The sequence below is a fragment of the Lissotriton vulgaris genome, chromosome 2_1 (assembly GCF_964263255.1).
Source record: "Lissotriton vulgaris chromosome 2_1, aLisVul1.2, whole genome shotgun sequence".
Classification (NCBI taxonomy): domain Eukaryota; kingdom Metazoa; phylum Chordata; class Amphibia; order Caudata; family Salamandridae; genus Lissotriton; species Lissotriton vulgaris.
In genome coordinates, this window is record NC_141687.1 from 150,027,986 (window position 1) to 150,055,830 (window position 27,845).

The 27,845-nt window shown below is 46.3% G+C and overlaps 1 protein-coding gene across 1 annotated transcript in view; it reads right to left on the reverse strand.

The window, feature by feature from the left end:
- The window catches only part of GTF2IRD1 (GTF2I repeat domain containing 1), a 993,687-nt gene that overhangs the window by 533,712 nt on the left and 432,130 nt on the right, over positions 1-27,845 (reverse strand). The window contains exon 6 of the mRNA XM_086954598.1: positions 19,929-20,112. Coding sequence (XP_086810724.1) covers positions 19,929-20,112 — 184 coding nt within the window. The remainder of the gene's footprint in view (positions 1-19,928; positions 20,113-27,845) is intronic.

Genomic DNA, 27,845 nt, shown 5'->3' on the forward strand with positions numbered 1-27,845 from the left:
GTGACGGTATGATAAAGTTCTCGACGGCGACCTGCGAGGTGTCACAGTCTACGCTGGGCTTCCTAATGCCTACCGAATTGTTCTCGCTGTCGGTTTCGTAATCGACATCAAAGATCTTCTTCTTGCCGTGGAACGTCAACATCGTTTTAACCCTGAGCCCTGGATCGATGGCGAACAGGTATGCGCTGTACCTCCTCTCAACATTATTGTCCTCGACATCGACCAGGACCGCCACTGTTTTTCAGCCCTTCTTCAGCTGTGGAGCCCCACAGGGGCTAAAGTCAGAGCCCTGTTAGAGGACTGACCCTCTCCTCATTCTGAAGTCCCACCTTGGGCCTGCTGTTTTCATCGCTATTCTGCTCCTTGAAGTCGAGGCTTCTCTCTGTCATGCAGAGTGCACTTAGAGAAAGTTGATGGAACAGGAGTCAGGAACATGAGTAGCAGGCAGGCATAGTATACACACTATGTGAAGATCAGTCTTGGCTTTCTTCATACCACAGTCTGGACACTTATCAAAAAGAGATTACATTTTTGAGAGAAAACTGTAAAAATTCCTGTCAGAAAAAGTAGGGAAAGGCCAAAGATGTCGAGTGAAGTAGCTATTGGTTAAGTTCAGAAGTGAATTTTGAAGAAAAAAACAAATATGGTAGAGCTCAATGTTCCAGGGTCCTGATAGCAGGAGCCGGAAAAAAGAATTGAAATAACTGTCACTAGCTGTGCATGATGGCATACTGGTGGTTTCTGGATTCTCAAAGGCACAGCTTCTATTTTTAAGATGTATAATGGCAGCCTATGGGGCTATTCCGTCCTCTCCTATCATCTCTATCATCATAAAAGGAGTTTTGTGAATGTGATTCTTCTGTGTGTTGAATGCTTCAAAAATGGTACTGGCTCCCTTTTTTCACTTCAATATGAAGTCTTTGCAGGCCTTCCTGAAGAAAGGAGAACATCCCACTTAAGAAGATAAGTGAGAAGCTGACTTGGTATATGGTGTACACTTAAGTGGGCACCTTGCATTAAATCAGACAACCCGAATGGTGATTTAAGTGGTCTTAGACAACCTTAGAAAGCTTTCTTAGTGGTAGCTGTAGAGAGCAGCCTTCAGGTTTAGTCCAGAAGGAGTCTAAAACAGCTTGTTTTACCAGAACATAATCTGATAGGTATAGCTTAAGTGAAAAAGAACCACACAATGTATGTATAAAAATATGCATTTATTATAAGACATTCACTAACACATACAAATATCTCCTAGCGGAGATATACACAATGCACATAATACTTTTCAATAAAAATAGGTCAGTAGCACGTTATACAAAGTAATCACCAATGGAAGACCAAACCATATACTAAAATAGTGGTATGCGAATCACGACTCGAGTCAAGACTATACCCAGAAGACGTAGAATTGCTGGGGACCCAAGGAACCATCCGAGGTAAGTAATCAGGAACCCCACGAAGGCCGTGTGCAGAGTGGGAACATGACCCCGGACTAAATACAATTTAATGGGTAAATTGTGTTTGCAAATCTTAAAGAAGAAGGACCCTTCTCAGTGGACCCTCAAGAAACCCCATAGAGGATAGAAGTTTGGAGAGCCACCCCACCCATGGATACCCGTGGAACCAGGATACCTACACCAGTTAAGCCAGGTGCATAGGTGTGAAGCAACATCGGAAACCGCTGTTGAACCCAATGGAGGACTACAGGAAGATGCCGCTGCTGAAGAAGGTAAAAGTGTCTGGTGGAATTCAAAGGTGGATTCAAGTTGAGAAGTACCTACTAGCAGAGGGGACAGAGTTTACGCCACTCAGGAGTGACCAAGAGGCACAGAAGACGAATGCCCACCGATGTCAAGTGTTGTAGGGGAGATGGTGGTGACCTTGGAGCTGCAGCTGTGAGGACCAGGCGATGCTGTGGAAAACCAGGAGCAGTTCAAGAGTTGTCCCACGTCGGATATCGAGAGTTGAATAGTTGGTGTCCGTCAAGAGCACCAACAAGCCTGCAAACAGAGTGGAAAGCGAAGAAGGTGCAGTGTCGGGACCAGTAAGGTCTAGGTGACTCACCACAAGCAAGGGGGGTAAGGGCAGGCCCTGAGAAATCAGGGGAGCCCACGGAATTCAAAGATGTCCCTCAAGAGGACAGACAGGCCAGAAGGCACTGGAGTCGTAAGAGGACCTTGAGCAGCTCACCAAAGATGCAGGCCCACGGTGCAAGTGATGCGGTGACGACGAAGATCTTGGTCACTGGGGATGCTTTAGGCTGGGGCTACTTGAAGTCAGAAGATCTTGGTGGATGGAAGCCAACAAGCCTGCAAGTCAATGTCGTGCACAGCGGTTCCATTCCTGCGGCTCCGACGAGGGAGACTGGCCTCAAACTTGGTGACAGGACAGGGCAGGTCAGGCCTCGAGGGATGTGGAGAACCACCACCTGTGTTGCTGAGCCTTTCGGAGTCCATGGGAGCCCAGGATCAGCAGACCGGTCAGCTTAGTTGCGGTGCCTGCAGGGACGCCTTCACTTCAAGGGAGATTCCCTCAGGTGTCTTGGATGCCTGGAAGGTTCCTGTGTGGTGCACAGGCATGGATGTTGCAGCAGACGGGTAGGGCGACGAGATCAGGAGCAGCAGGAGTCTTCCCGGTTGCAGCTTTGATGCCCAGAGCGAAGACCAGCGAAGTCCAGAATGCCCAGACGGTTAAAGAAGACGTGGTGTCTTGAATTGAATCTTGTCCCATGACAAATTTAAGGACCCAACCTCAGGTAAGCCCTTAAGTACCCTAAGGAAAGGGTTGGGATGATTCATGGTTCCCACCCAGGGGAGGGGTCGAACAGTGGGGAGGATACTCCCATGTCCTTTGTCTAGTTTTGTGCCAGAGCGGGAGCCAACGGCTCCCTCAGCTGGTTTGAACTGTACTGTGCAAGGAGGGCACCAAGTGTGCCCTTCAAGAGTCTGGTGGGACTGGCAAGCGCACCCACCCCAGCCCAATACGTGGTGGTCACACCTCCATGTGACAGGAAACCTATTGTTCTCTTGTAGGGGATTTCCATGTATAGTCCATGCACAATTTTGAGGCTAGTATCCCTCGTTGGAACCGCTGGGACTGAACCCCTGTGCACAGAGTCGACTTGCCATTGCCAAGGCTTGTTGGGTCTGCACTCCAGACATCTTCAGGCTACAAGAAGCTCCATCCTCCAGAATCTCTTTCTGCCAAAACCAGCACACTTAATACATCTTCTGCACTTTGGTGAGCTGCTCGAGGTCTTGCAACTCCTATGCCTTCGCCCTGTGGGTAGTCTTGAGGCTCTTCTCTTGCTCCAATAGGCTCCCCTGCTTGCTCGGTCCTGCACTGGCTCTACTGCTTGTGGCGAGTCCCTTGGACCTTGCTGGTCCCAATGTTGCTCCATCTTTGCTTTTCATGCTTGTTGCAGTTGCCAAGGCTTGTTGGTGCTCCAGCCGGCAACCACACGCTGGTTCTAGACTTTCAACCTCTGACAGCTAGTGCAAGGCTCCTGGTATTCCTCAGTGTCGCCTGGTCCCCACAGTTGCTGCATCAAGGTCACCGTCAACTTGTAGTGTAGTTCCTATATTTCCAATAAGCTCTGCGCATTGGAATAACATAAACGATAGTTTAGATGTAGGACCGAAGTCGACTAGGTCTCTACTGAGTATGTTAGACTTAATTGTGAATGCCAGCTAGCTCAGAGGTCACTAGAAAGTTTCTCGAATAAACAAGAAGGGATTAGTTTCTGACAACCATATAACATGACAACTTTGTTCCCCAAGAATAAGAAATATATCTTCAGAGTCGCGGAAACAATAGATGGCTATTTCACTCAGTCAATCGTGCATGCTTCGTTTCACCAGAAGTGCAGAGAAATAGAGAGACGGGCGTTTTCAATAAAAAGGTTATGTATGGAGCAGTCTTCTTTCTCATGCAAGAGAAGTTAATTGCAACAATCGTAATACTTGCTATGAAGTAAAGTGCGTACAGTAAAAGGAGTATTATGAAATAATACTGTAAAAGCATTTGTATGGTTTCTAAGCCATAAGATACTTTACCCCTTCGATGCTCATGACGGAATGGTTCCGTCATGAGCATCGGTTGAGCTGTGCTCATGACGGAACCATTCCGTCATGACCACACCCATTAACATTAGGGGTCAGCACTGGTGATAAATGTGGGCAGCAGTCAAGGTGTTAAAATGGATCAAATACATCCAATGATAAATAATGACTAAAAGTACTCAACTGGTGCACATCTAAAATACGCCCCACCTACGTACCTAACCTAAGCCTAGTACAAGGGAAGAAGTGAGGTGTAGCTTGAGTTAAATAGTTTCTGCCAAGAATCTATCCAAGAATTCTCTAAGGGTCTAATCAGCTCCGTACCTTGGTTATAGAATGAAGGAGGCCTTTTATCTCTCTCTCAGGACTCAAGGGTAGCAGGCAAACACTGGAGCTGGATTTCTCGGCAGGAGAAAAGACAGCGTCTCTCTCAGTGCGTCAGCTGGAGGGTCGGCTTCCTTCGGCACTCGCTACAGCAGGGCGTTGGGCAAGTAGTTAGCCGATCTTCTCCAAAACCACTGTGTGTTTGCTAGGGCAGATGTGGGTATATTTATACCTGGAAGGTGCCAAGTTTGACATAAGGGTGGACATAATAACGTCACTAAGAACTCGAAGTTCTTTACACGCTCCAGGAGTTCTGGGACAAATCAATACTGAAGCAGGGGGAAGTCCCGTACTGCTGAAGGCTGGTTGTCTTCAAGAACTCGTTGTACTCTAGGAGCTTAGTGGAAGTAGCCATGCCGTATTTGGACTGCATTGGCTGTGCCTAAATATGGTTATGATTCTTTTGCCTATATAAGGATATGATAAGTTATACCTATATAAAGGCATGAATCAGGAAAATTACACGAGAGCCCTAGATACGTTACAACACCCACTCCACGTAGAATGTCCATCTTTACTAAATACTAAGCAGTTATAACATTTTTAAGCATGTGTTTACAATCCCACCCCAAAAATACATAAAATGCATTTGAAATGGTTTGTACACGAAAAATGAGTATTGTACTGTACGTTTTCTAAGCAGTGGTATCATTCAAAATAATGCATGTAGTTTTACATTTGAAATGCTGGCTGAATGATTCACGAAATTACATTTATGAAATGGCTTTTAATACAGAAGAGAAGGTCGAGACCATTTCCTCACAGATTTATACTGTACATGTGCTAGAGGCTAAGTTTAAATATTGTCTCTAGGTATCAAAAATAGAAATCTTGTTCTCTAAGAATAGTTCTACATTAAGCAGATTACTCTGTGCCCCAAAAAAAAGGTAAATATTTTGGTATTTGTGAAAAAATAATTTTTTGGAGTAAAAAATAGTTCCAAATTTTAGAAGTTCTGTTTTATCAAAACTGAAGGCCGAAATCAAAGTTTAGGGAACGCTGTGTGGTTGTTTCTCAAGAATTATTCTCGTTGTTAAGAGAAAACATTAACTCAGATAGGCTGGCAACGAATTTGTCTACCATAGTAGGTGAACGTCGGGCCATTTCCGAAAAAGTAGAAATAGTGCATATGTGAGATGCATTACCGTCAGCGTGATCTGGATCAGAAATGTTCACTGAAAGTTGTCCCTGTGTGCCGCTTTCATCTCGTACCTCACCGCCACCTAGTCGTAATGGTGAGGTCTCAACGAATGCCGTCATCAGAATTGGTAGCCGCTGGGGACAACACGTCGCATGAGCTGTTGCCGAACCAACCAAAGTATCAACATCCATAGGTACTGCTGATGGAAGTGAGAGACAGATGTCTAAAACGCATTCTTCTCCGCAGAGCAGGCATCGTAGAACAGGTAAGATGCAATCTTGCCAGATTGGTCTGAATGATAGAAACCATGTGGTATTCAGATCTCTTAGACAAGCCAAGCCGAAAACCTGTGTTATCCTATTTCGGTACCGCAGTGCCTGGATCGCTTGTTCCATGGTAACCTGGGTATCGCTGGTGACTGGACTTGCCATATCGGAGCAGAAGAAACAAAAATAGAATTCCTGCTACGAGTCCCAAAATGAGAGGCAGACCGCCGAATACAGAGTGCACGAAATTCGGAAAAATGCTCAGGACTGCTTCAAAGGGTGCTAATAGTCCCGAAAAAAGTGTCTTAAATACATGTGCGATGCCACTGGTATCTGACATAATTAAAATTTGACTAACATTTCTAAGAAATGTACGGGGCAGTTTGTTGATAATAATGTATGTATCTCTGCTGAGGTCCTTGCAACTTGCAGATCATACGTTTCTCTAGACGAGGTCAAAGGCACAGTTTTTTGTAAAAGAATGGCTTTCATTCTGCTTAATGTATCAATTCGAATAGAAGAGATATTCAATGAAGGAAAAATTGTTGCCTCCTTGCCTGGCTTGCTGTTTGGATACAATACTTGCATACAACAAGTAACCCTGGATGTAACATTGACGAGAATAAATGGAGGCTAGCCACTGGAAGAGATGGTTGTCAATTACTCTTTCCCCATCACAACGCGATTCGGGGGCGTTTCCGTGTCTTTTTTAAGTCCCGCCCCCCACACCCTCCCTCTCGCCGAGGAGTTATCCCGCCCTCCTCCCGCCGTCAGCGATCCATTTGTTCCCGCCTCCTCCCTGTTGTCCATGTTCTCTATCCTCCCCTTCCCGTTGTTGTGCCTTGTTTATCTCCCGCCATCCCTCCCGTTGTCCGTGCCTTCTCCCTCCCGCCCGCCCGCCCGCCCACTGTCCGTGCCTCCTCCCTCCCGCCCGCCCACTGTCCGTGCCTCCTCCCTCCCGCCCGCCCGCCCACTGTCCGTGGCCTTGTATTTTGGTTTATATGTAGCGGATCATAACCCCCACCTCCCCCCTGTGTTGTCGTAGCGCTTTATAGACTAGAGTCAGTTCAGGAGCTATAGTTCAGTAAATTAACAGACCTGTAACTAAAGAGTACCAGGGCCATCCCTGGGTCGAAAAAAGTATTATATTAAAGGTATTACAACTGTGAGTATTTGAACCCATGGAACGCCGTAGAAACTCGCTTTTTTTTGGGAATATATCTGAACCGGTTTCTTCTAAGTCTTTAAAACGGGAAAAGAGTAAAGGTAACTTTTGGTTTATTCTTTACGTCTAGCACCATTCACTTCCTTATGCGATGGTTCCTCATCTTTACTGAATCAGTAACTGATCCGGCAAAATGCTCTTTTGACCTCCCTGGGGGGCAATTGGCAGTGCCCCTGTGGGCGGTACACTCAGGGACGATTGGCAGTGCCTGTGTCGGCGGTTCCAGCCTTCAGGAGGGTACACTGAGGGAAGACTGGCAGTGCCCATGTAAGCAGTACTCTGAGGGGCGATTGGCAGTGCCCGTGTGGGCGGTTCCAGCCCTGAGGAGGGTACACTGAGGGAAGATTGGCAGTGCCCGTGTTGCTGCCTAAATTAAAGTAGTACTGTGTGGTCTGCTTGCTAACCCACAACAAACAAACAACTGTTCGTAACAACGTATTGGCGCGGTAAATGTGAGGTGGCGACGGTTTCTAATGTGATACTACTCAATTGGCCGAGCCCTAAAGGATGAAGAGCTAAAGTGGCCTTGGCGGGACTCGAACTCGTGCGGTTCGGGCTATACAGATGTGGAGGGCCAGAGTTCAACGCGGTCCTTGGGCCACCCTGCGTTGCAACAGGGGCTTACACTTCCACAGTGCCCGCGCCAAGAGCCCCCACCCCTTCACGCGGGGAACCCAGCTCCCCGTGCCCCCTGCGTGCATCAGAACACAGCTGCTATGCAGTGTGAACTGAGCTCCGGTGGACGCTGGGCACATCGCTACAGGGGGCATCTCGTCCTTTAGCAGTCTATGCGCATCGCTACAATGCGCACTGAGCTCCACTGCAGGATGAACGGAAATTCTCTACAGTGTGCACTGAGCTCCTCTGCAGGATAAACGGCTGTTCCTTACAGTGTGCATGGAGCTGGACTGCACTATAAGCAGATCAAATTGGCAGTGTGCACTGAGCTCAACTGCAATATGAACAGATACTCTATACTGTATGGACTGAGCTGCAGGGTAGTATGAGCGGATATTCTATACAGTGTACACTGTGCTCCACTGCCGTATGAAAGGCTATTCTCTACAGTGAGCACAGAGGAACTGCAGTGTCAACGGATATTCTCTCCAGTGTGCATTGAGTTCCACTGCAGTGTGAACGGAACTTTTCTACAGTGTGCACTGAGCTTCGGTGCAATATAACCAGATATTCTCTATAGTGTGCACTGAGCTCTACTACCGTGTGAATGGATATTCAGTGCAGTGTACATTGATCTCCACTGCAGTATAACCGGATTTTCTCTACAGTGTAGACTGCCATGTCAATAGATTTTCTCTACAGTGTAGACTGCCGTGTGAACGGATTTTCTCTACAGTGTAGACTGCCGTGTGAACGGATTTTCTCTACAGTGTAGACTGCCGTGTGAACGGATTTTCTCTACACTGTGCACTGAGCTCCTCTGCAGTATAACCGGGTATTCTCTACAGTGTGCACTGAAAATCCGTTCCTATTGCAGTGGAGCTCAGTGCAGTGTGCTTTGAGTGAATAAAGCCCATACACATTAGCTCAACAGCACGCTTTGGTTGGTGGAACACTCTGGACTCACCTCTGAGGGGTGCAGTCTAAACACAAACACACCTTGGATGATATGTGGGAGTAGAGGGGGTGATTTATCACAGGGATATAATCCGAATCAATGGAACTTAACAGGAGTTATAAACTGCACCTCTCATATATATATATATATATATATATATATATATATATATATATATAGCTGTGTGGCGGCCAATGTCTGCTGCGGTGATGGCACGCAGAGGGGTCGCCACGCACATGAGTGGTATTCACCACGTGGGTCAGGAGGGGGCAAAGCGGGGCCCTCACCCACTCCAAGCAAACAAGGGCGGCTTTTAGAGGCTGGGGAGGGCACAGGGAAAGCCAGGAATATGGCTGGATGTGTCCGAGTGCAGCAAGCGCCACTTTCAGAAAACACCCTCTATGCAGAACTGAAAACAGTGCCAGATTGATGTTCTGAAATTAGAAATTATATAGATTTTTTAAATATATATATACAGAGACGCAAGTCCCCACGAACTTTATTGAAGCACTAAAGCTCAGAAAAAGTAAGCCAACATTAAGAGTATATTGAAGCCAATCCAGAAACGTTTAGGGTCAAGGCTTGAGGCCTTCTCTAGATGATTCTTTGCTGCCGCTGACCTTCTTCCTACAATTTGCACCACTAAAGCAATCAATCGAAGGTGATGTTCAATATGTACTCTTCGAAGTGCCCGATTAAAGATACTGGCGCATGGTGCACCTCAACAGCATCGGATAAAAACATATGGCCTCGGTGCATACCTCGAAAGCATCTGAGCAAAGATAATAGTGTGTTGTGGCTTTTGGCCGCATTTGGTTGAAAGTCAAGGCACAACGCACAACTTGACAGCATTTTATCAATGTTAATGGCATGGTGTCAGAGATTGTGAAGATGGTGTGCCCCACCACCACCACATCCACCACAACCACATCCACCACCACCACCACATCCACCACCACATCCACCACCACATCCACATCCACCACCACTATATCCACCACCATATCCACCAGCACCACATCCACCACATCCACCACCACCACATCCACCACCACCACATCCACCACCACATCCAACACCATCACCACATCCAACACCACCACATCCACCATCACATCCAACACCACCACCACATCCAACACCACCACATCCACCACCACCACATCCAACACCAACACATCCAACACCACCACATCTATCAGATCCAACACCACCACATCTATGTGTGTGTGTGTGTGTGTGTAAATGTAATAGGTCTCGCATTTGCGAGAGATTAAGCTATTGGCATTGTAAATGACAATGCCATTTATTTTTCTGTTTTCAAAACCAACACATAAATAAAAAATGTGTCATTTACAATGCCAATAGCTCAAAGGCGAGACCGTTGCATTGTAAATGCTTGTTTTTAGGAGTGATTAAACTATTTTAATGAAAGTTTTTTCAGGATTTTCTGTTAGTTATGGTTATAGTGGTTTCCCACCCAAACTGTCTCTACCTAATTCTTCATAGGATTTTTCAATTATTCTGGCAAGTTCAAAAGGTTGTTCTGTTAAATCTGTTTCTTTTAATTTTTGGCGGATCGCCACTGATGCTGCTTCTCCTTTTATGTTGGTTAGTAGTATAGCAGAGACTTGTTTAAAATCTTTCAATATTTTCATACCGAGATTTAAAGCAGGCTCTGGACCGTATTCATTTTGAATCTGTCTCAGTACGTCTGGTATAACCACCATGGATGGAACACCATGTGTTTTTGTGTAGATTGAAGCAAAGACTGTTCCCCAAGTGTCACAGTCCTCCACATGTGGTGCAATCCCCATTGGTAAACAGATTGTCAGAATTCTGTGTTTTTCATGAGGTGTACTATCAGGGAATATTGCCTCTATTTGAGTAATCTTTTGAGCTAACCAGAACGGAATTTGTTCCCGTTTTGCGGGTAATTTACCAATGACTGATTGTATAGTCTGTGGTGTAATTTTGTTTGTATTCCCCTGGTGAGGGGTGTGCTGTGAAATTTTTATTGCTGGTTGGACTGTTAAAGTCCGCATGACATATTGGACTAATTGTCTATGTATTTTAATTAATTGTTTTAGTTGAACTAACAGTTCTCTGTCTGACATTTCTTCAATGTCAGGATGTGGTGTATAGCTGACTAGAACCGGCCATGTAGCTCCTGATCTACCTAGTAAACCGAGCCTGGTAATGTGATTTTTATGTTTTAGGGCGCCATTAAACCAGAGCTGATGCTCCTGGTAAGTTAGTGGAATTTCGACATCCTCGAAAGGAACGTATTCCGCTGGAGGTTCCTCTGCTTTGCAGTATTGGAACTCATGTGTTACAGCATTTGCTACTGGAATAGTTATCCATGAATAGAATACCTCTGTCTGCCGATACTCATGTGCCTCTACCACAAATATGACTGTACCACCTCTCGATGATACACCAGTATTTATTAGTTTGTAAGTTACACTGTTTCTTACATTTACCGGGATGATTACTGCATCCGGGTTGTTTTGCTGAAGACTTGTGTTCTCTGCTAATAGTTCAGTTGCTATTCTAGCTCTCTCCCTTGCGTCGTCACTCTCCGTCATTTTGCCGAAAGAAAGTATGCAGAGCAAGTTTCAAGGAAACAAAGATTAGGTGCACAATATTTTGGAACACTGTATCCTTCAACATTGAATAAACCAAAAAACTAATACATAGGATTCTCGTCCTACTTAGTTCTGGTGGATACTAACCTTTTACCCACTCCAGACGTCTATTGGAGTTTTTACGGAAAAAGGGGTCTGTGTGAAAAGCACGACTGAGTTACTCTAGTATCTAGCATTAAATTATCGCCTGACCAAACGTTGGGCGCCATGTAGTGTAGTTCCTATATTCCCAATAGGCACTAAACATTGGAATAACACCAACGATAGTTTAGACGTAGGACTGAAGTCGAGTAGGTCTCTACTGAGTATGTTAGACTTAATTGTGAATGCCAGCTAGCTCAGAGGTCACTAGAAACTTTCTCGAACAAACAAGAAGGCATTAGTTCCTGACAACCATATAACATGACAACTTTGTTCCCCAAGAATAAGAAATATATCTTCAGAGTCGCGGAAACAATAGATGGCTATTTCACTCAGTCAATCGTGCATGCTTCGTTTCACCAGAAGTGCAGAGAAATAGAGAGACGGGTGTTTTCAATAAAAAGGTTATGTATGGAGCAGTCTTCTTTCTCATGCAAGAGAAGTTAATTGCAACAATCGTAATACTTGCTACGAAGTAAAGTGCGTACAGTAAAAGGAGTATTATAAAATAATACTGTAAAAGCATTTGTATGGTTTTTAAGCCATAAGATACTTAAAATGGATAAAATACATACAATGATAAATAATGACTAAAAGTACTCAACTAGTGCATCTAAAATACGCCTACCCCGGTGTACCTAACCTAAGCCTAGTACAAGAGAAGAAGTAAGTGAGGTGTAGCTTGAGTTAAATAGTTTCTGCCAAGAATCTATCCAAGAATTCTCTAAGGGTCTAATCAGCTCCGTACCTTGGTTATAGAATGAAGGAGGTCTTGTATCTCTCTCTCAGGACTCGATCTCCCAGTAACCCGCAAGAGTAGCAGGGAAACACTGGAGCTGGATTTCTCGGCAGGAGAAAAGACAGCGTCTCTCTCAGTGCGCCAGCTGGAGGGTCGGCTTCCTTCGGCACTCGCTACAGCAGGGCGTCGGGCAAATAGTTAGTCGATCTGCTCCAAAACCACAGTGTGTTTGCTAGGGCAGATGACGGTATATTTATACCTGGAAGGTATTACACGCTCCAGGAGTTCTGGGACAAATCAATACTGAAGAAGGGGGAAGTCCCATACTGCTGAAGGCTGGTTGTCTGCAAGAACTCGTTGTACTCTACGAGCTTAGTGGAAGTAGCCATGCGGTATTTTGACTGCATTGGCTGTGCCTAAATATGGTTATGATTCTTATGCCTACATAAGGATATGATAAGTTATACCTATATAAGGGCATGAATCGGGAAAATTACACTAGAGCCCTAGATACGTTACAACAAACTCTTCTGAACCATCTGACATTGGTAGGCATTGCTCTTCTATGGCTCATGGTCACCTCCGCATAGACTCTGCCCCAATGCTTGCAGGTTCTTCACTTCAAGAATCCACCCTTGCATTCCACCAGACTCTAGCACAGGCTTTTTTAGCTACATCTCTCCTGAAGTTCTCTATTTTGGTCTACGGTGTTTCCGATGTCACTTCGTACCTATGCACCCAGCTTGCCTGGTGTAGGTATCCTGGTTTTTGGGTATCCACGGGTGTGGTGACTCTCCAACCTTCTGTCTTCCACTGGGTTTCTTCAGGGTCCACTGGGAAGGGTCCTTCTTTTCCAAAACTGCAACCGTGGATTTCAAGTTGGCTTCTATTGGACTTGCGACTGTGTTTCCACTCTACACACAGCCTCTGGTGGATTCCTGGGTACTTACCTTTCGTGGTTCTGTGTGTCCCCAGCTCCACTGAGTCTCCTGGTCCAAGTCCCGACCTTGGTCACAGTTCGGATTCCACTTTTTTAGCACATAGTTGGGTCTCGGCCTGGAGACTACTGTAGCTTGTGCTACTTACCTTATTTGCAATTGAAGTGTTATTGTGTATTTGTGTTTATATCTCTGGGTAGGAGATATACCAATGTGTTATTGAGCTTAGTGTAATACCAGACACATTTTTATATATACACTAAGTGGTTCTTTTTAGTTTAACCTGCAGGACATTAAAATACCTTGTAAAATAAGCTGCTGAACACTCCTTCTGGATAAGCCTGAAGGCAGCTCTCCACAGCTACTTCAGAGCTACACAAACTGTTGATGGAGGGACAGTGGGGATTCTGGAAGGGTGCTGTGCATTGAAAAACGTTTAAATACAATACATCAACCAATGTTAATTTCTTCCAAACAGAGACTCTTATCTCCTTGCAGATGATATCATTCTCTTTTTTTGACGCACAACGGTTAGAAAAAAACAAGCATTGGCATAGCCAATAGGTCTCGCTTTTGGGACCTTCTAAGTATTAAGTTATGCAGCACAATATCCTTGGTGCAACCTCATTAATTGTTGCGTGGCTAAACACTTATAAGGTCCCAAAGGTGAGGCCTATTGGCTATGCCAACGCTTGGTGTGGTTGTATGTGGTTGTGTAGTGTTGTGTCGTTGTGTGTGTGTGGTTACATGTGTGTGTGGGTGTGGTTGTGGGTGGGTGTGGTTGTGGGTGCGGTTGTGTGTGTGGTTGTGGGTATGTGTGTGGATGTGTGGTTGTGTGTGTGTGATTTTGTGTGCGGTTGTGTGTTTGTGTGAGTGGTTGTGTGCATGGTTGTAAGTGTTGTTGTGTGTGTGGTTGTGTGAATGGTTGTATGTGTGGCTGTGTGTGTAGTTGTATGTGTGGTTGCATGTGTGATTGTGTCGGTGGTTGTGGTTGTGTGTGTGGGTGTGGTTGTGTGTGGGTGTGGTTATGGTGCGGTTGTGGTTGTGTGTGTGGTTGTGTGGTTGTGTGTTAGTGTATGTGGTGTGTGTGTGTTTGTATGTGGTTGTATGTGTGGTTGTGTGTGTGAATGGTTGTATGTGTGGTCTTGGTTGTATGTGTGGTTGTGGTTGTGTGTGTGGTTTTGTGTGTGTGTATGTGGCTGTGTGTGGGGTTGTGGTTGTGTGTGGGGTTGTGGTTGTGTGTGTGGTTGCAGTTATGGGTGCGGTTGTGGTTGTGTGTGGTTGTGTGTGTGTGTGGTTGTGTGTTTGTGTATGTGGTTGTGTGTGGTTGTGTGTTGTGTGGTTGTATGTGTGTTTGTGGTTGTGTGTGTGGTTGTGTGTGTGGTTGCGTGTGGTTGTGTGTATGTGTGGTTGTATGTGTGGTTGTGTTTGTGTGTGGTTGTGTGTGTGGTGGTGGTTGTGTGTGTGGTTGTGTGTGTGGTTGTGTGTGGGTGCAGGTGTGGTTGTGGGTGTGGATGTTTGGTTGGGTGTGGTTTGGTGTGGTTGTGTGTGCGTGTGGTTGTGTGTGTGTGTGGTTGTGTGTGTGTGGTTGTGTTTGTTTGGTTCTGTGTGTGTGTGTGTGTGGTTGTGTGTGTGTGTTGTGTGTGGTTGTGTTTGTGTGTGTGGGTGTGTGTGGTTGTGTGTGTGTCTGGTTGTGTGTGTGTGGTTGTGTGAGGTTGTGTGTGCTTCTGTGTGGTTGTGTGTGGTTGTGTGTGTGTGTTTGCGGTTGTCTGTGGTTGTGTGGTGTGTCATGTGTGTGGTTGTGTGTGTGGTTGTGTGTACTGTCTATGTGGTTGTGTGTGTGGTTGTGTGTGTGCTTGTTGTGTGAGAGAAATAGAGAGACGGGCGTTTTCAATAAAAGTATTTATTGAACAGTCTTCTTTCTCATGCAGAAGAAATGAACTGCTACAATCGTAATACTGGTTGCAAAGTATAATGCGTATAGTAAAAAGAGTAGGATAAAATAATACTGTTAGGGCATTGTATGGCTCGTAGATCATAGTTAAATACAAACATAAATAACAAAGGCTAAAAAGTACTCAACTGGTGCGTCTAAAATACGCCTACACCGATGTACCTAACCTAAGCCTAGTAGGAGGGAAGGAGTAAGTGAGGTGTAGCGTAAATGTAGTATTCTTTGCCAAGAATCTTTCCAAGATTTCTCTAAGGGTCTAATCAGCTCCGTACCTTGGTTTAGAATGAAGAAGGTCAGGCTCCGGACTCGATTTCCCAACAACCCGCAAGGGTAGCTTGGAAACACTGGAGCTCGATTTCTCGGCAAGAGAAAAGACAGCGTCTCTCTCAGTGAGTCTGCTGGAGGGTCGGCTTCCTTCGGCACTTGCTGTAGCAGGATGCGTCGGGTAAGTAGATAGTCGAACTGCTCCAAACCACCGTGTGTTTGCTATGACAAGTGTGGGCATATTTATACCTTGAAGGTGGCGAGTTTGACGTAAAGGTGGACATAATAACATCATCAAAGAGTCTCAGTTATTTGAAAACTCCATGAGTTCTTGGACAAGTCAGTATTCAAGCAAGGGAAAGTTCCTAGCTGCTGAAGCCGAGTTTTCCAAGAAATCATTGTGGATTTTAAGTACTAGTGGAAGTAGCCCTGCCATATTTATATTGCATGAGCTATGTCTAAATATGGTTATACAACATTTATGTGTGTGTGTGTGTGGTTGTGGCTGTGTGTGGTTGTGTGTGGTTGTGTGTGGTTGTATGTGTGGTTGTGTGTGTGGTTGTATGGGTAGTTGTGTGTGTGGTGTGTGTATGGGTGTGTGTTTGTGTGTTTGGTTGTGGTTGTGTGTGTGTGGTTGTGGTTATGTGTGTTGTGTTTGTGTGTGTGGTTGTGTGTGTTTGTGGAAGTGTTAGTGTGTCTGTGGTTGGGTGTAGTTGTGTATGTGTGTGTGGTTGTGTATGTGTGTCATTTTGGTTGTGTGCGTGTGTGGTTGTGTGTGTGTGTGTGCGGTTGTGTTTGTGTGTGGTTGTGCGTGTGTGGTTGTGTGTATGTGTAGGTGTGGTTGTGTGTGTGTGTGTGGTTGTGGCTGTGGTTGTGTGTGGTTGTGTGTGGTTGTGTGTGTATGGTTGTGTATGTGTTTGTGTGAGTGTGGTTGTGTGGTTGTGTGTGGTGTGTGTGGTTGTGTGTGAGGTTGTGTGTGTGGTTGCGTGTGGTTGTGTGTATGTGTAGTTGTGTGGTTGTGGGTGTGGGTGTGGTTGTGTGTATGTGTGGTTGTGTGTGTGTGGGTGTGGTTGTGTGTGTGTGTGGTTGTGTGTGTATGGATGTGTGTGAGTTTGTTTGTGGTTGTGGTTGTGTGTGTGGTTGGGTGGGGTGTGTGTGGTTGTGTGTGTGTGGTTGTGTGTGAGGTTGTATGTGACGGGGTTCTGTGTGTGCGGTTGTGTGTGGTTGTGGTCGTGTGTGTGGTTGTGTGTGGCTGTGTGTGTGGTTGTGTGTATGTGTGTTTGGTTGTGTGTGGTGTTGTGTGTATGTGGTTGTGTGTGTGGTTGTGGTTGTGTGTGTGTGTGGTTGTGGTTGTGTGTGTTGTAGTTGTGTGTGTGGTTGTGTGTGTGGTTGTGGTTGCGCGTGTGTGGTTGTGTGTTGTGTGTGTTGTGGTGGTGTGTGTGGTTGTGTGTATGTGGTTGTGTGTGGTTGTGGTCGTGTCTTTGGTTGTGGTTGTGTGTGTGGTTGTGTGTATGTGTGTTTGGTTGTGTGTGTGTGGTTGTGTGTGTGGTTGTGTGTGTGGTTGTGTGTATATGTGTTTGGTTGAGTGTGTGTGGTTGTGGTTGTGTGTGTGGTTGTTTGTGTGTGTGGTTGTGGTTGCGCGTGTGTGGTTGTGTGTGTGTGTGGTTGTGTTTTGTTGTGTGTGTTGTGGTTGTGTGTGTTGTGGTTGTGTGTGTTGTGGTTGTGTGTGTGTGATTGTGTGTTGTGTGTGTGGTTGTGTGTGAGTGTGTGGTTGTGTGTCGTTGTGGATGTGGTTGTGTGTGCGGTTGTGTTTGTGTGGTGGTCATGTGTGGTTGTGTGTGGGGCTGTGTGTTGGTGTGTGTGCTAGGGTGAGGTTGTGTATGTGGTTGTGTGTGTGGTTGTGTGTGGTTGTGTGTATGTAGTTGTGTGTAGTTGTGTGGTTGTGCATGTGGTTGTGTGTGTGGTTGTGTGTGTGCTTGTGGTTGTTTGTGTTGTGTTTGTGGTTGGGTGTGTGCTTGTGTGTGTGTGCTTGTGTGTGTGCTTGTGGTTCTGTGTGTATGGTTGTGTGTGTGGTTGTAGTTGTGTGTGCGTGTGTCGTTGTGTGTGTGTGGTTGTGTGTGTTTATGTGTATGTGGTTGTGTGTGTGTGTGGTTGTGTGTGTGGTTGAGGTTGTGTGTGTGGTTGTGTGTGGTTGTGTTTATATATGGTTGTAGATGTAGTTGTGTGTGTGTGGTTGTGTGTTTGTGGTTGTGTGAGTGTGTGGTTGTGTGTGTGGTTGTGTGTGTGTATGTGGTTGTGTCTGTGGTTGTGTGTGGTTGTGGTTGTGCGTGTGGTTGTGTGTGTGGTTGTGTGTGTTGTGGTTGTGTGTGTGGTTGTTGTGGTTGTGTATGTTGTGTTTGTGGTTGTGTGTGTGTGGTTATATGTGTGGTTGTGTGTGGTAGTTTGTGTATGGGGTTGTGTGTGTGTGTGTGTGTGGTTGTGTGAGTGGTTGTATGTAATTGGTTGTGTGTGTGGTTGTTGTTGTAGTTGTGTGTGTTGTGTTTGTGGTTGTGTGTGTGGTTGTTTGTGTGTGTGGTTGTGTGTGTTTATGTGTGTGTGTGTGTGTGGTTGTGGTTGATGTGTGGTTGTGTGTGGTTGTGGTCATGGGTGTGTGCTCATCCTCTCCCTATCCAACGAGCCCAACACCGCCAGAAGCAACTTTCGAGAAGGCATGGAAGCCGTCGCCAAATGGATGAAAAACAGCTGCCTACAACTAAACACCAACAAAACAGAAGTACTCATCATGGGCCCAAACCCCGACGCTTGGAGCGACACCTGGTGGCCCACCGCCCTCGGAAACCCGCCAACCCCCACAGACCACGCACGCAACCTGGGAATCATCCTGGACTCCGAGCTCAAAATGGACCGCCAGATCAACTGTCTCATCTTCCTGCTTCCACACCCTCCGCCTCCTTTGTAAGACCTTCAAATGGATCCCCCTCGAACACCGAAAGACAGTCACTCACGCCCTGGTCACCAGCAGACTCGACTACGGCAACGCACTCTAGGCCGGAATAAACAAAAACCTCATCCGCAAGCTACAGAACATCCAGAACGCCACCGCAAGACTGGTCCTCAACCTGCCAAAACACTGCAACATCTCCCAGCACCTGCGCACACTCCACTGGCTCCCCGTCGAGGCGAGAATCACCTTTAAGATGCTCACCCACGCACACAAGGCCCTCTACGGCACCAGACCAGCATACCTGAACAGCCGACTCAAATTCCACGCACCCCAAAGGACCCTACGATCCGCCTAGCTTTCCTACGCCGTGGTCCATCGCACCAGAAAGACCAGATCGGGAGGCCGCTCCTTCTCCTTCCTCGCGGCCAAAGCATGGAACGCCCTTCCGCTCCACCTCAGACAGACAACATCGCTCCCCATCTTCTCAAGAAACCTCAAAACCTGGCTCTTCGACAGACCCCCTCCTTGATGGAATGGAACCTGCACACCCCCTCCCCCCCCCACACCTAGAGCCTTGAGACCCTCACCGGTGAGTAGTCGCGCTTTAACAAACTCCTGATTGATTGATTGATGTGAGTGGTTGCGTGTGAGTTTGGTGGTGTGTAGTTCTGTGTGCGTTTGTGGTTGTGTTTGTGTGTGTGGTTGTGTGTGTGTAGGTGTGTGTGTGGTTGTGGTTGAGAATGTGGTTGTGCATGTGGTTGTGGTTGTGGCTGTGGTTGTGTGTGTGGTTGTGTGTGTGGTTGTGGTTTTGTGTGTGTGTGGTTGTGGGTGTGTGGTGTGGATGTGTGGTTGTGTGTGGAGTTGTGTGTGTGGTTGTGTGTGTGATGTGTGGTTGTTGTGTGTGTGTTTGTGGCTGTGGTTGTGTGTGTGTGGTTGTGTGTATGCGTGTGGTTGTGTGTATGTGTGTGGTTGTGTGTGTGGTTGTATGTGTGGTTGTGTGTGTGGTTGTGGTTGTGTGTGGTTGTGTGTGTGTGTGTGTGTGTGTGGTTGTGTGTGGTGGTGCGTGTGCATGTGTGGTTGTGTGTGTGGTTTTGGTTGTGTGTGACAGTAATACTAAAAGCATCTCAAAATAAAGGAACACAAACATCGAGTTTCTGGAAAGAGAAAGCACGTAATAAATCAAACGGGCAGCAGCAAAGCATTAACACAACAACATGTTCTTTGATGTTTGATGTTCTTTGAACGAGAACATCAAAGAGGCGCTGCAAAAGTGATCATGGGCGAAAGTGAAAGTGATCGCAGGCGGCGCCTCTGCTCCTAAGCGCGAGCCCGCGCACATGCACTGCAAGCTGTAGCCAGCAGTAACATTTTTTGAAGCCCTTCTTACTTAAGGTCTGGCCAGATCAGCGCAAACGCTGGGTCAGGCGAGACCTAAAAAGTATACATTCGGTACTCAAACTCTTATTGGTGTTTGAGTAGCTTTGACTGAGGATGTATGAAATAAATAATCTTAAAAATATCAACATTTGGAGGAAGGAATTAACAGAAATTTGGAAATATGTGCCTTTTTGAAATGTAACATATGTATTTAATTTAATTACTACTGCTAATTCCTGTCCCACAAACCTCCTTCTAGACAAAGACTCTCACCTTTTCAACTTGAATCGGATCCGGTGGCTTTGCTCCAGAATGGCCATCAGGGTTTTAACATCATAGTCGGTGGGATTTCGTAAGCTGACTCCTTCAGGAAGTCCGTGCACAATCAACCACCCAGGGTCCTTCTGAATCTTGTCATAGGGCACTGGCACAACACAGTTTTTCCCTAAAGCCTCACCTAGAGCAAGGACAAAATTAGAAAGAAGTTGTAGTTTAGTTATTTGCTGTATGTATATGCCTCCAAACAACAATTAACAAGAAAGTAACCAAAACTAGTTTCAGCTGGCCAATACTAATTACTGTTACTTGAAGCTCAATAAGTAGATATGGGCTGAAAAAGCTAGTGTCTGGCCTTTTTAAGTATTCTGCCTTTACTTCACATGGATTACAAAACAGAGATTTGGAGGTGATTTTCTTTATTGCCATATCTCAGCCTGGTCACAGACAGAAAATTACCTGCATGACAGTGTGATAATTCACACATTAAATGGCCCTAGTGACATCACTGGCTCTGACATTACACAACTACGACGTACATACAGTATGCACTTTTTAGCTGTTTATATTAGCATTGGCAAGGCAACAGATCTCGTTTTGGGACCTTTTGACTTTGCCAATGGTTTTTTGTGATTCTGTACAACATGGTATACTCGCAGAAATTTTCTCAGGGGCTAAAAAGTAAGATCTGTGGGATGACTGAGCCACTAATTGATTCTAGCAGGTCGGGGATCAGGGGAGAGATGGAAGTAAGATGGGCACAGCTGTAGCAAAGCATTTACATGGTGTAGACGGTGTGTGTAGAGATATTTTAAGGGTTTCATTCTATACATCCCTCCAAATTAGGTCTCATGTCTATAAAAAGAGGCACAGATTTCACAATACTGTGGGTAAGCATTCCCTGACTAAGCCAGTTAGCCCGGTCCTACAAATCTATAATATGAAAGTGGTCAGTTCAGTGCTATATGGGGCTGAACTTTGGAGGTTTGAAAATCTGTCCTAGCTATCACTTGCTGAAAATAGATTCCTGAGAAACATTACCAACCTCCTTCAAAGTACCCCAGCCCTTCTGCTGTCACAAGATCTGGGTAGGAAAGCATTGGCAGATCTAACAAGGCTGCGTCCCACCTTGTACTGGCACGGATTATAGTGTACTCTGGAACTGTCAACATACGCCGCAGACCTTAAAGATGTAATCATGTCAGATCGGTTTCACAATATTATTTGGCTAAGAAAATTTAGAGCTTCCCTGGCAAGTATTAGTATGTATGAGCTGTGGGAAAATCCATTGTGTTGCCAATTTCCCTCTAAAGAGATTATAAAAGAAAGATATTGGGAATTGGTCTACCACAACAGCCTCAGAGAGAGTGATAGTTCATCGCTAACTGAGACTTTTTTAACAGTTAAACCTTGGTCAAGTCTGGAACGGTACTGGGACGTTATATATAAACCCTTTGATCGGACGTTGTACTACCAATTCAGAGTAGGAACTTTGGCCCAGATGTAGGTAAATCTGATTTACCGACTCTAGAATACCAAATTTTACCGATTCGGTATTCTAGATTTGGTAAATCAGATGTAGGTAAAAAATCGGTAATTTTTACCAAATCTGTATGATTCGGTCATTACCGAATCGGTATTTACTGATTTGGTAATTGCCATTGGTTCCTATGGGCCTACAGGACCCATAGGAATCAATGTCAATTACCTAATCGGTAAATACCGATTCGGTGAAATTACCGATTTTGCAAGGGGAACACGGTGTCACTTTGACACCCTGTTGCACCCCTGATTTTGGCTTGTGTGCCATGTGACACACATACATGCCCTTAGGCCTCTGAACACGCTAGTAGCATTTAGAAACAACAAGCGTGCAACTTTACTTTTATTTTAATCGTCGCTTTTAAAACTGTTGATTTTCACACTGATTGCACTCAGCATACCTGGCATACTCTTGCACTCACTTTCGCCGTACTTAGACGGCCACACCCGATCTCAGGGCTGCTTGACCGAGCATTCAGGGACAACATCGGCGGCCATATGTGGTCTGCTTAATTCAGACACTCTGTTCATCACCACCCCCTTTTCTGAATCGTTTTTGGCCACTATAGGTGTGGCAGGGTATACTCAGACATGAGTCCCTTTCTCACTGCACCATCAGGATTCAAGCAAGCCGGGCCGAAGACGGCTGAAAGGCCAGAAACCGGTCCCCAGTAGCTTGTCTCCTTTCTGGTGAAGAATTGGCTTGGTAGTTTAGTCTGCCCTGTTCCCATGATGCACTGGGCCAGGGACAGACTGATTTGCATATAGCCAGGTTCTGAGCTGGGATGGTGCAGTGAGATAAATAACGGTGATGGATCAAGCCCAGATCTTTAGACTGGGTAAGAGTGGTCTGCTTAATTCAGACACTCTGTTCATCACCACCCCCTTTTCTGAATCGTTTTTGGCCACTATAGGTGTGGCAGGGTATACTCAGACATGAGTCCTTTTCTCACTGCACCATCAGGATTCAAGCAAGCCGGGCCGAAGACGGCTGAAACGCCAGAAACCGGTCCCTGGTAGCTTGTCTCCTTTCTGGTGAAGAATTGGCTTGGTAGTTTAGTCTGCCCTGTTCCCATGATGCACTGGGCCATGGACAGACTGATTTGCATATAGCCAGGTTCTGAGCTGGGATGGTGCAGTGAGATAAATAACGGTGATGGATCAAGCCCTGATCTTTGGACTGGGTATGAGTGGTCTGCTTAATTCAGACACTCTGTTCATCACCAACCACCCCCTTTTCTGAATCGTTTTTGGCCACTATAGGTGTGGCAGGGTATACTCAGACATGAGTCCCTTTCTCACTGCACCATCAGGATTCAAGCAAGCCGGGCCGAAGACGGCTGAAATGCCAGAAACCGGTCCCCGGTAGCTTGTCTCCTTTCTGGTGAAGAATTGGCTTGGTAGTTTAGTCTGCCCTGTTCCCATGATGCACTGGGCCAGGGACAGACTGATTTGCATATAGCCAGGTTCTGAGCTGGGATGGTGCAGTGAGATAAATAACGGTGATGGATCAAGCCCTGATCTTTGGACTGGGTAAGAGTGGTCTGCTTAATTCAGACACTCTGTTCATCACCACCCCCTTTTCTGAATCGTTTTTGGCCACTATAGGTGTGGCAGGGTATACTCAGACATGAGTCCCTTTCTCACTGCACCATCAGGATTCAAGCAAGCCGGGCCGAAGACGGCTGAAATGCCAGAAACCGGTCCCCGGTAGCTTGTCTCCTTTCTGGTGAAGAATTGGCTTGGTAGTTTAGTCTGCCCTGTTCCCATGATGCACTGGGCCAGGGACAGACTGATTTGCATATAGCCAGGTTCTGAGCTGGGATGGTGCAGTGAGATAAATAACGGTGATGGATCAAGCCCTGATCTTTGGACTGGGTAAGAGTGGTTTGCTTAATTCAGACACTCTGTTCATCACCACCCCCTTTTCTGAATCATATTGAGTGAGGGGCTAGAGCGGTGAGAGCGCTCTAGTGGCCGGTACTTAAGGAGCCCAGGTACAACAAGCGCGAGATCCTAGCGCTACTGCACTCAGTCTGTCAGACCTCTGAACACGCTAGTAGCATTTAGAAACTACAAGCGGGCAACTTTACTTTTATTTTAATCGTCGCTTTTAAAACTGTTGATTTTCACACTGATTGCACTCAGCATACCTGGCATACTCTTGCACTCATTTTCGCCGTACTTAGACGGCCACAGCCGATCTCAGGGCTGATTGACCGAGCATTCAGGGACAACATCGGCGGCCAAATTGAGTGAGGGGCTAGGTCGGTGAGAGCGCTTTAGTGGCCGGTACTTAAGGAGCCCAGGTACAACAAGCGCGAGATCCTAGCGCTACTGCACTCAGTCTGTCAGACCTCTGAACACGCTAGTAGCATTTAGAAACTACAAGCGTGCAACTTTACTTTTATTTTAATCGTCGCTTTTAAAACTGTTAATTTTCACACTGATTGCACTCAGCATACCTGTCATACTCTTGCACTCATTTTCGCCGTACTTAGACGGCCACAGCCGATCTCAGGGCTGATTGACCGAGCATTCAGGGACAACATCGGCGGCCATATTGAGTGAGGGGCTAGAGCGGTGAGAGCGCTCTAGTGGCCGGTACTTAAGGAGCCCAGGTACAACAAGCGCGAGATCCTAGCGCTACTGCACTCAGACTGTCAGACCTCTGAACATGCTAGTAGCATTTAGAAACTACAAGCGTGCAACTTTACTTTTATTTTAATCGTTGCTTTTAAAACTGTTGATTTTCACACTGATTGCACTCAGCATACCTGGCATACTCTTGCACTCATTTTCGCCGTACTTAGACGGCCACAGCCAATCTCAGGGCTGATTGACCGAGCATTCAGGGACAACATCGGCGGCCATATTGAGTGAGGGGCTAGAGCGGTGAGAGCGCTCTAGTGGCCGGTACTTAAGGAGCCCAGGTACAACAAGCGCGAGATCCTAGCGCTACTGCACTCAGTCTGTCAGACCTCTGAACACGCTAGTAGCATTTAGAAACTACAAGCGTGCAACATTACTTTTATTTTAATCGTCGCTTTTAAAACTGTTCATTTTCACACTGATTGCACTCAGCATACCTGGCATACTCTTGCACTCATTTTCGCCGTACTTAGACGGCCACAGCCGATCTCAGGGCTGATTGACCGAGCATTCAGGGACAACATCGGCGGCCAAATTGAGTGAGGGGCTAGGTCGGTGAGAGCGCTTTAGTGGCCGGTACTTAAGGAGCCCAGGTACAACAAGCGCGAGATCCTAGCGCTACTGCACTCAGTCTGTCAGACCTCTGAACACGCTAGTAGCATTTAGAAACTACAAGCGTGCAACTTTACTTTTATTTTAATCGTCGCTTTTAAAACTGTTAATTTTCACACTGATTGCACTCAGCATACCTGTCATACTCTTGCACTCATTTTCGCCGTACTTAGACGGCCACAGCCGATCTCAGGGCTGATTGACCGAGCATTCAGGGACAACATCGGCGGCCATATTGAGTGAGGGGCTAGAGCGGTGAGAGCGCTCTAGTGGCCGGTACTTAAGGAGCCCAGGTACAACAAGCGCGAGATCCTAGCGCTACTGCACTCAGTCTGTCAGACCTCTGAACATGCTAGTAGCATTTAGAAACTACAAGCGTGCAACTTTACTTTTATTTTAATCGTTGCTTTTAAAACTGTTGATTTTCACACTGATTGCACTCAGCATACCTGGCATACTCTTGCACTCATTTTCGCCGTACTTAGACGGCCACAGCCAATCTCAGGGCTGATTGACCGAGCATTCAGGGACAACATCGGCGGCCATATTGAGTGAGGGGCTAGAGCGGTGAGAGCGCTCTAGTGGCCGGTACTTAAGGAGCCCAGGTACAACAAGCGCGAGATCCTAGCGCTACTGCACTCAGACTGTCAGACCTCTGAACATGCTAGTAGCATTTAGAAACTACAAGCGTGCAACTTTACTTTTATTTTAATCGTTGCTTTTAAAACTGTTGATTTTCACACTGATTGCACTCAGCATACCTGGCATACTCTTGCACTCATTTTCGCCGTACTTAGACGGCCACAGCCGATCTCAGGGCTGATTGACCGAGCATTCAGGGACAACATCGGCGGCCAAATTGAGTGAGGGGCTAGGTCGGTGAGAGCGCTTTAGTGGCCGGTACTTAAGGAGCCCAGGTACAACAAGCGCGAGATCCTAGCGCTACTGCACTCAGTCTGTCAGACCTCTGAACACGCTAGTAGCATTTAGAAACTACAAGCGTGCAACTTTACTTTTATTTTAATCGTCGCTTTTAAAACTGTTAATTTTCACACTGATTGCACTCAGCATACCTGTCATACTCTTGCACTCATTTTCGCCGTACTTAGACGGCCACAGCCGATCTCAGGGCTGATTGACCGAGCATTCAGGGACAACATCGGCGGCCATATTGAGTGAGGGGCTAGAGCGGTGAGAGCGCTCTAGTGGCCGGTACTTAAGGAGCCCAGGTACAACAAGCGCGAGATCCTAGCGCTACTGCACTCAGACTGTCAGACCTCTGAACATGCTAGTAGCATTTAGAAACTACAAGCGTGCAACTTTACTTTTATTTTAATCGTTGCTTTTAAAACTGTTGATTTTCACACTGATTGCACTCAGCATACCTGGCATACTCTTGCACTCATTTTCGCCGTACTTAGACGGCCACAGCCAATCTCAGGGCTGATTGACCGAGCATTCAGGGACAACATCGGCGGCCATATTGAGTGAGGGGCTAGAGCGGTGAGAGCGCTCTAGTGGCCGGTACTTAAGGAGCCCAGGTACAACAAGCGCGAGATCCTAGCGCTACTGCACTCAGTCTGTCAGACCTCTGAACACGCTAGTAGCATTTAGAAACTACAAGCGTGCAACATTACTTTTATTTTAATCGTCGCTTTTAAAACTGTTCATTTTCACACTGATTGCACTCAGCATACCTGGCATACTCTTGCACTCATTTTCGCCGTACTTAGACGGCCACAGCCGATCTCAGGGCTGATTGACCGAGCATTCAGGGACAACATCGGCGGCCAAATTGAGTGAGGGGCTAGGTCGGTGAGAGCGCTTTAGTGGCCGGTACTTAAGGAGCCCAGGTACAACAAGCGCGAGATCCTAGCGCTACTGCACTCAGTCTGTCAGACCTCTGAACACGCTAGTAGCATTTAGAAACTACAAGCGTGCAACTTTACTTTTATTTTAATCGTCGCTTTTAAAACTGTTAATTTTCACACTGATTGCACTCAGCATACCTGTCATACTCTTGCACTCATTTTCGCCGTACTTAGACGGCCACAGCCGATCTCAGGGCTGATTGACCGAGCATTCAGGGACAACATCGGCGGCCATATTGAGTGAGGGGCTAGAGCGGTGAGAGCGCTCTAGTGGCCGGTACTTAAGGAAACGTCCGCCCTCCGCGCTAGCGGTCGCGTTTGCGGACGCGCCTCTTCAGCGCCGGAGTCACGCCTGAGTCAGCCCGTCCGCGCCTCGGACGTGTATCAGGGCCATGGCAGCACCTTGTGCTCCAGTGACCGATACAACACAGGTATTTCCCACAGCCAATACCATAGCCCCCATTCATATTAAGTACACATCTACCTTTATGAAGGCATTACAACCGCCAAGATTACCCTCCTGCAGGACGCTTACACTGGGATGGGAGTTAGACACTTGTCAAAATTGTCAACTACACATCAATCCAGTAGGAATAAAAGCCACCTTGCTAAATCCCTCCAAAAAACTTGCGTCACCAAAATTAAGACCCTTTTTTTTCCTTAGTCTTAACAGTCGCTCTCTACCGATGCACAAAACTGAAATATTCAATTTACTAATGAATGAAACACCGGATGCACTATTTCTAACAGAGACCTGGCTTAAGGAAAGCTCAGGGCAAGATATAGCCATGGCACTTCCAAACACATATGCCATTATAAGATGTGATCGCGAAAAAACACCTGGGGGTGGAATCGCCATTATCTTTAATAAAACATACAGCTGCGAATTGACACCACTCAGTTGGGATGGCTGTGAAGCTGCAATTTTTAAACTCTCACTGGCCCCAACTTTACTTTCTCAGGAGCTCTCATTTATCGAACCCCAGGGTCAGCGTCCAAATGGCTGACTAACCTTCTAGATCTCATGGGACCACTTGTTATGAAAACTGCGAATTTCACAATCCTGGGGGACATTAATTTACATCATGAAGATGAGGACTGTTCTCTGGCAAAAAACCTGATTGGTGACCTAGCATCTCTGAACCTGATTCTTAGAAACTCAGGACCAACACATCGTGCAGGCCACCTGTTAGATCCCATATTTTCTTCCCTTAACAACATCACTATATACCCTGCT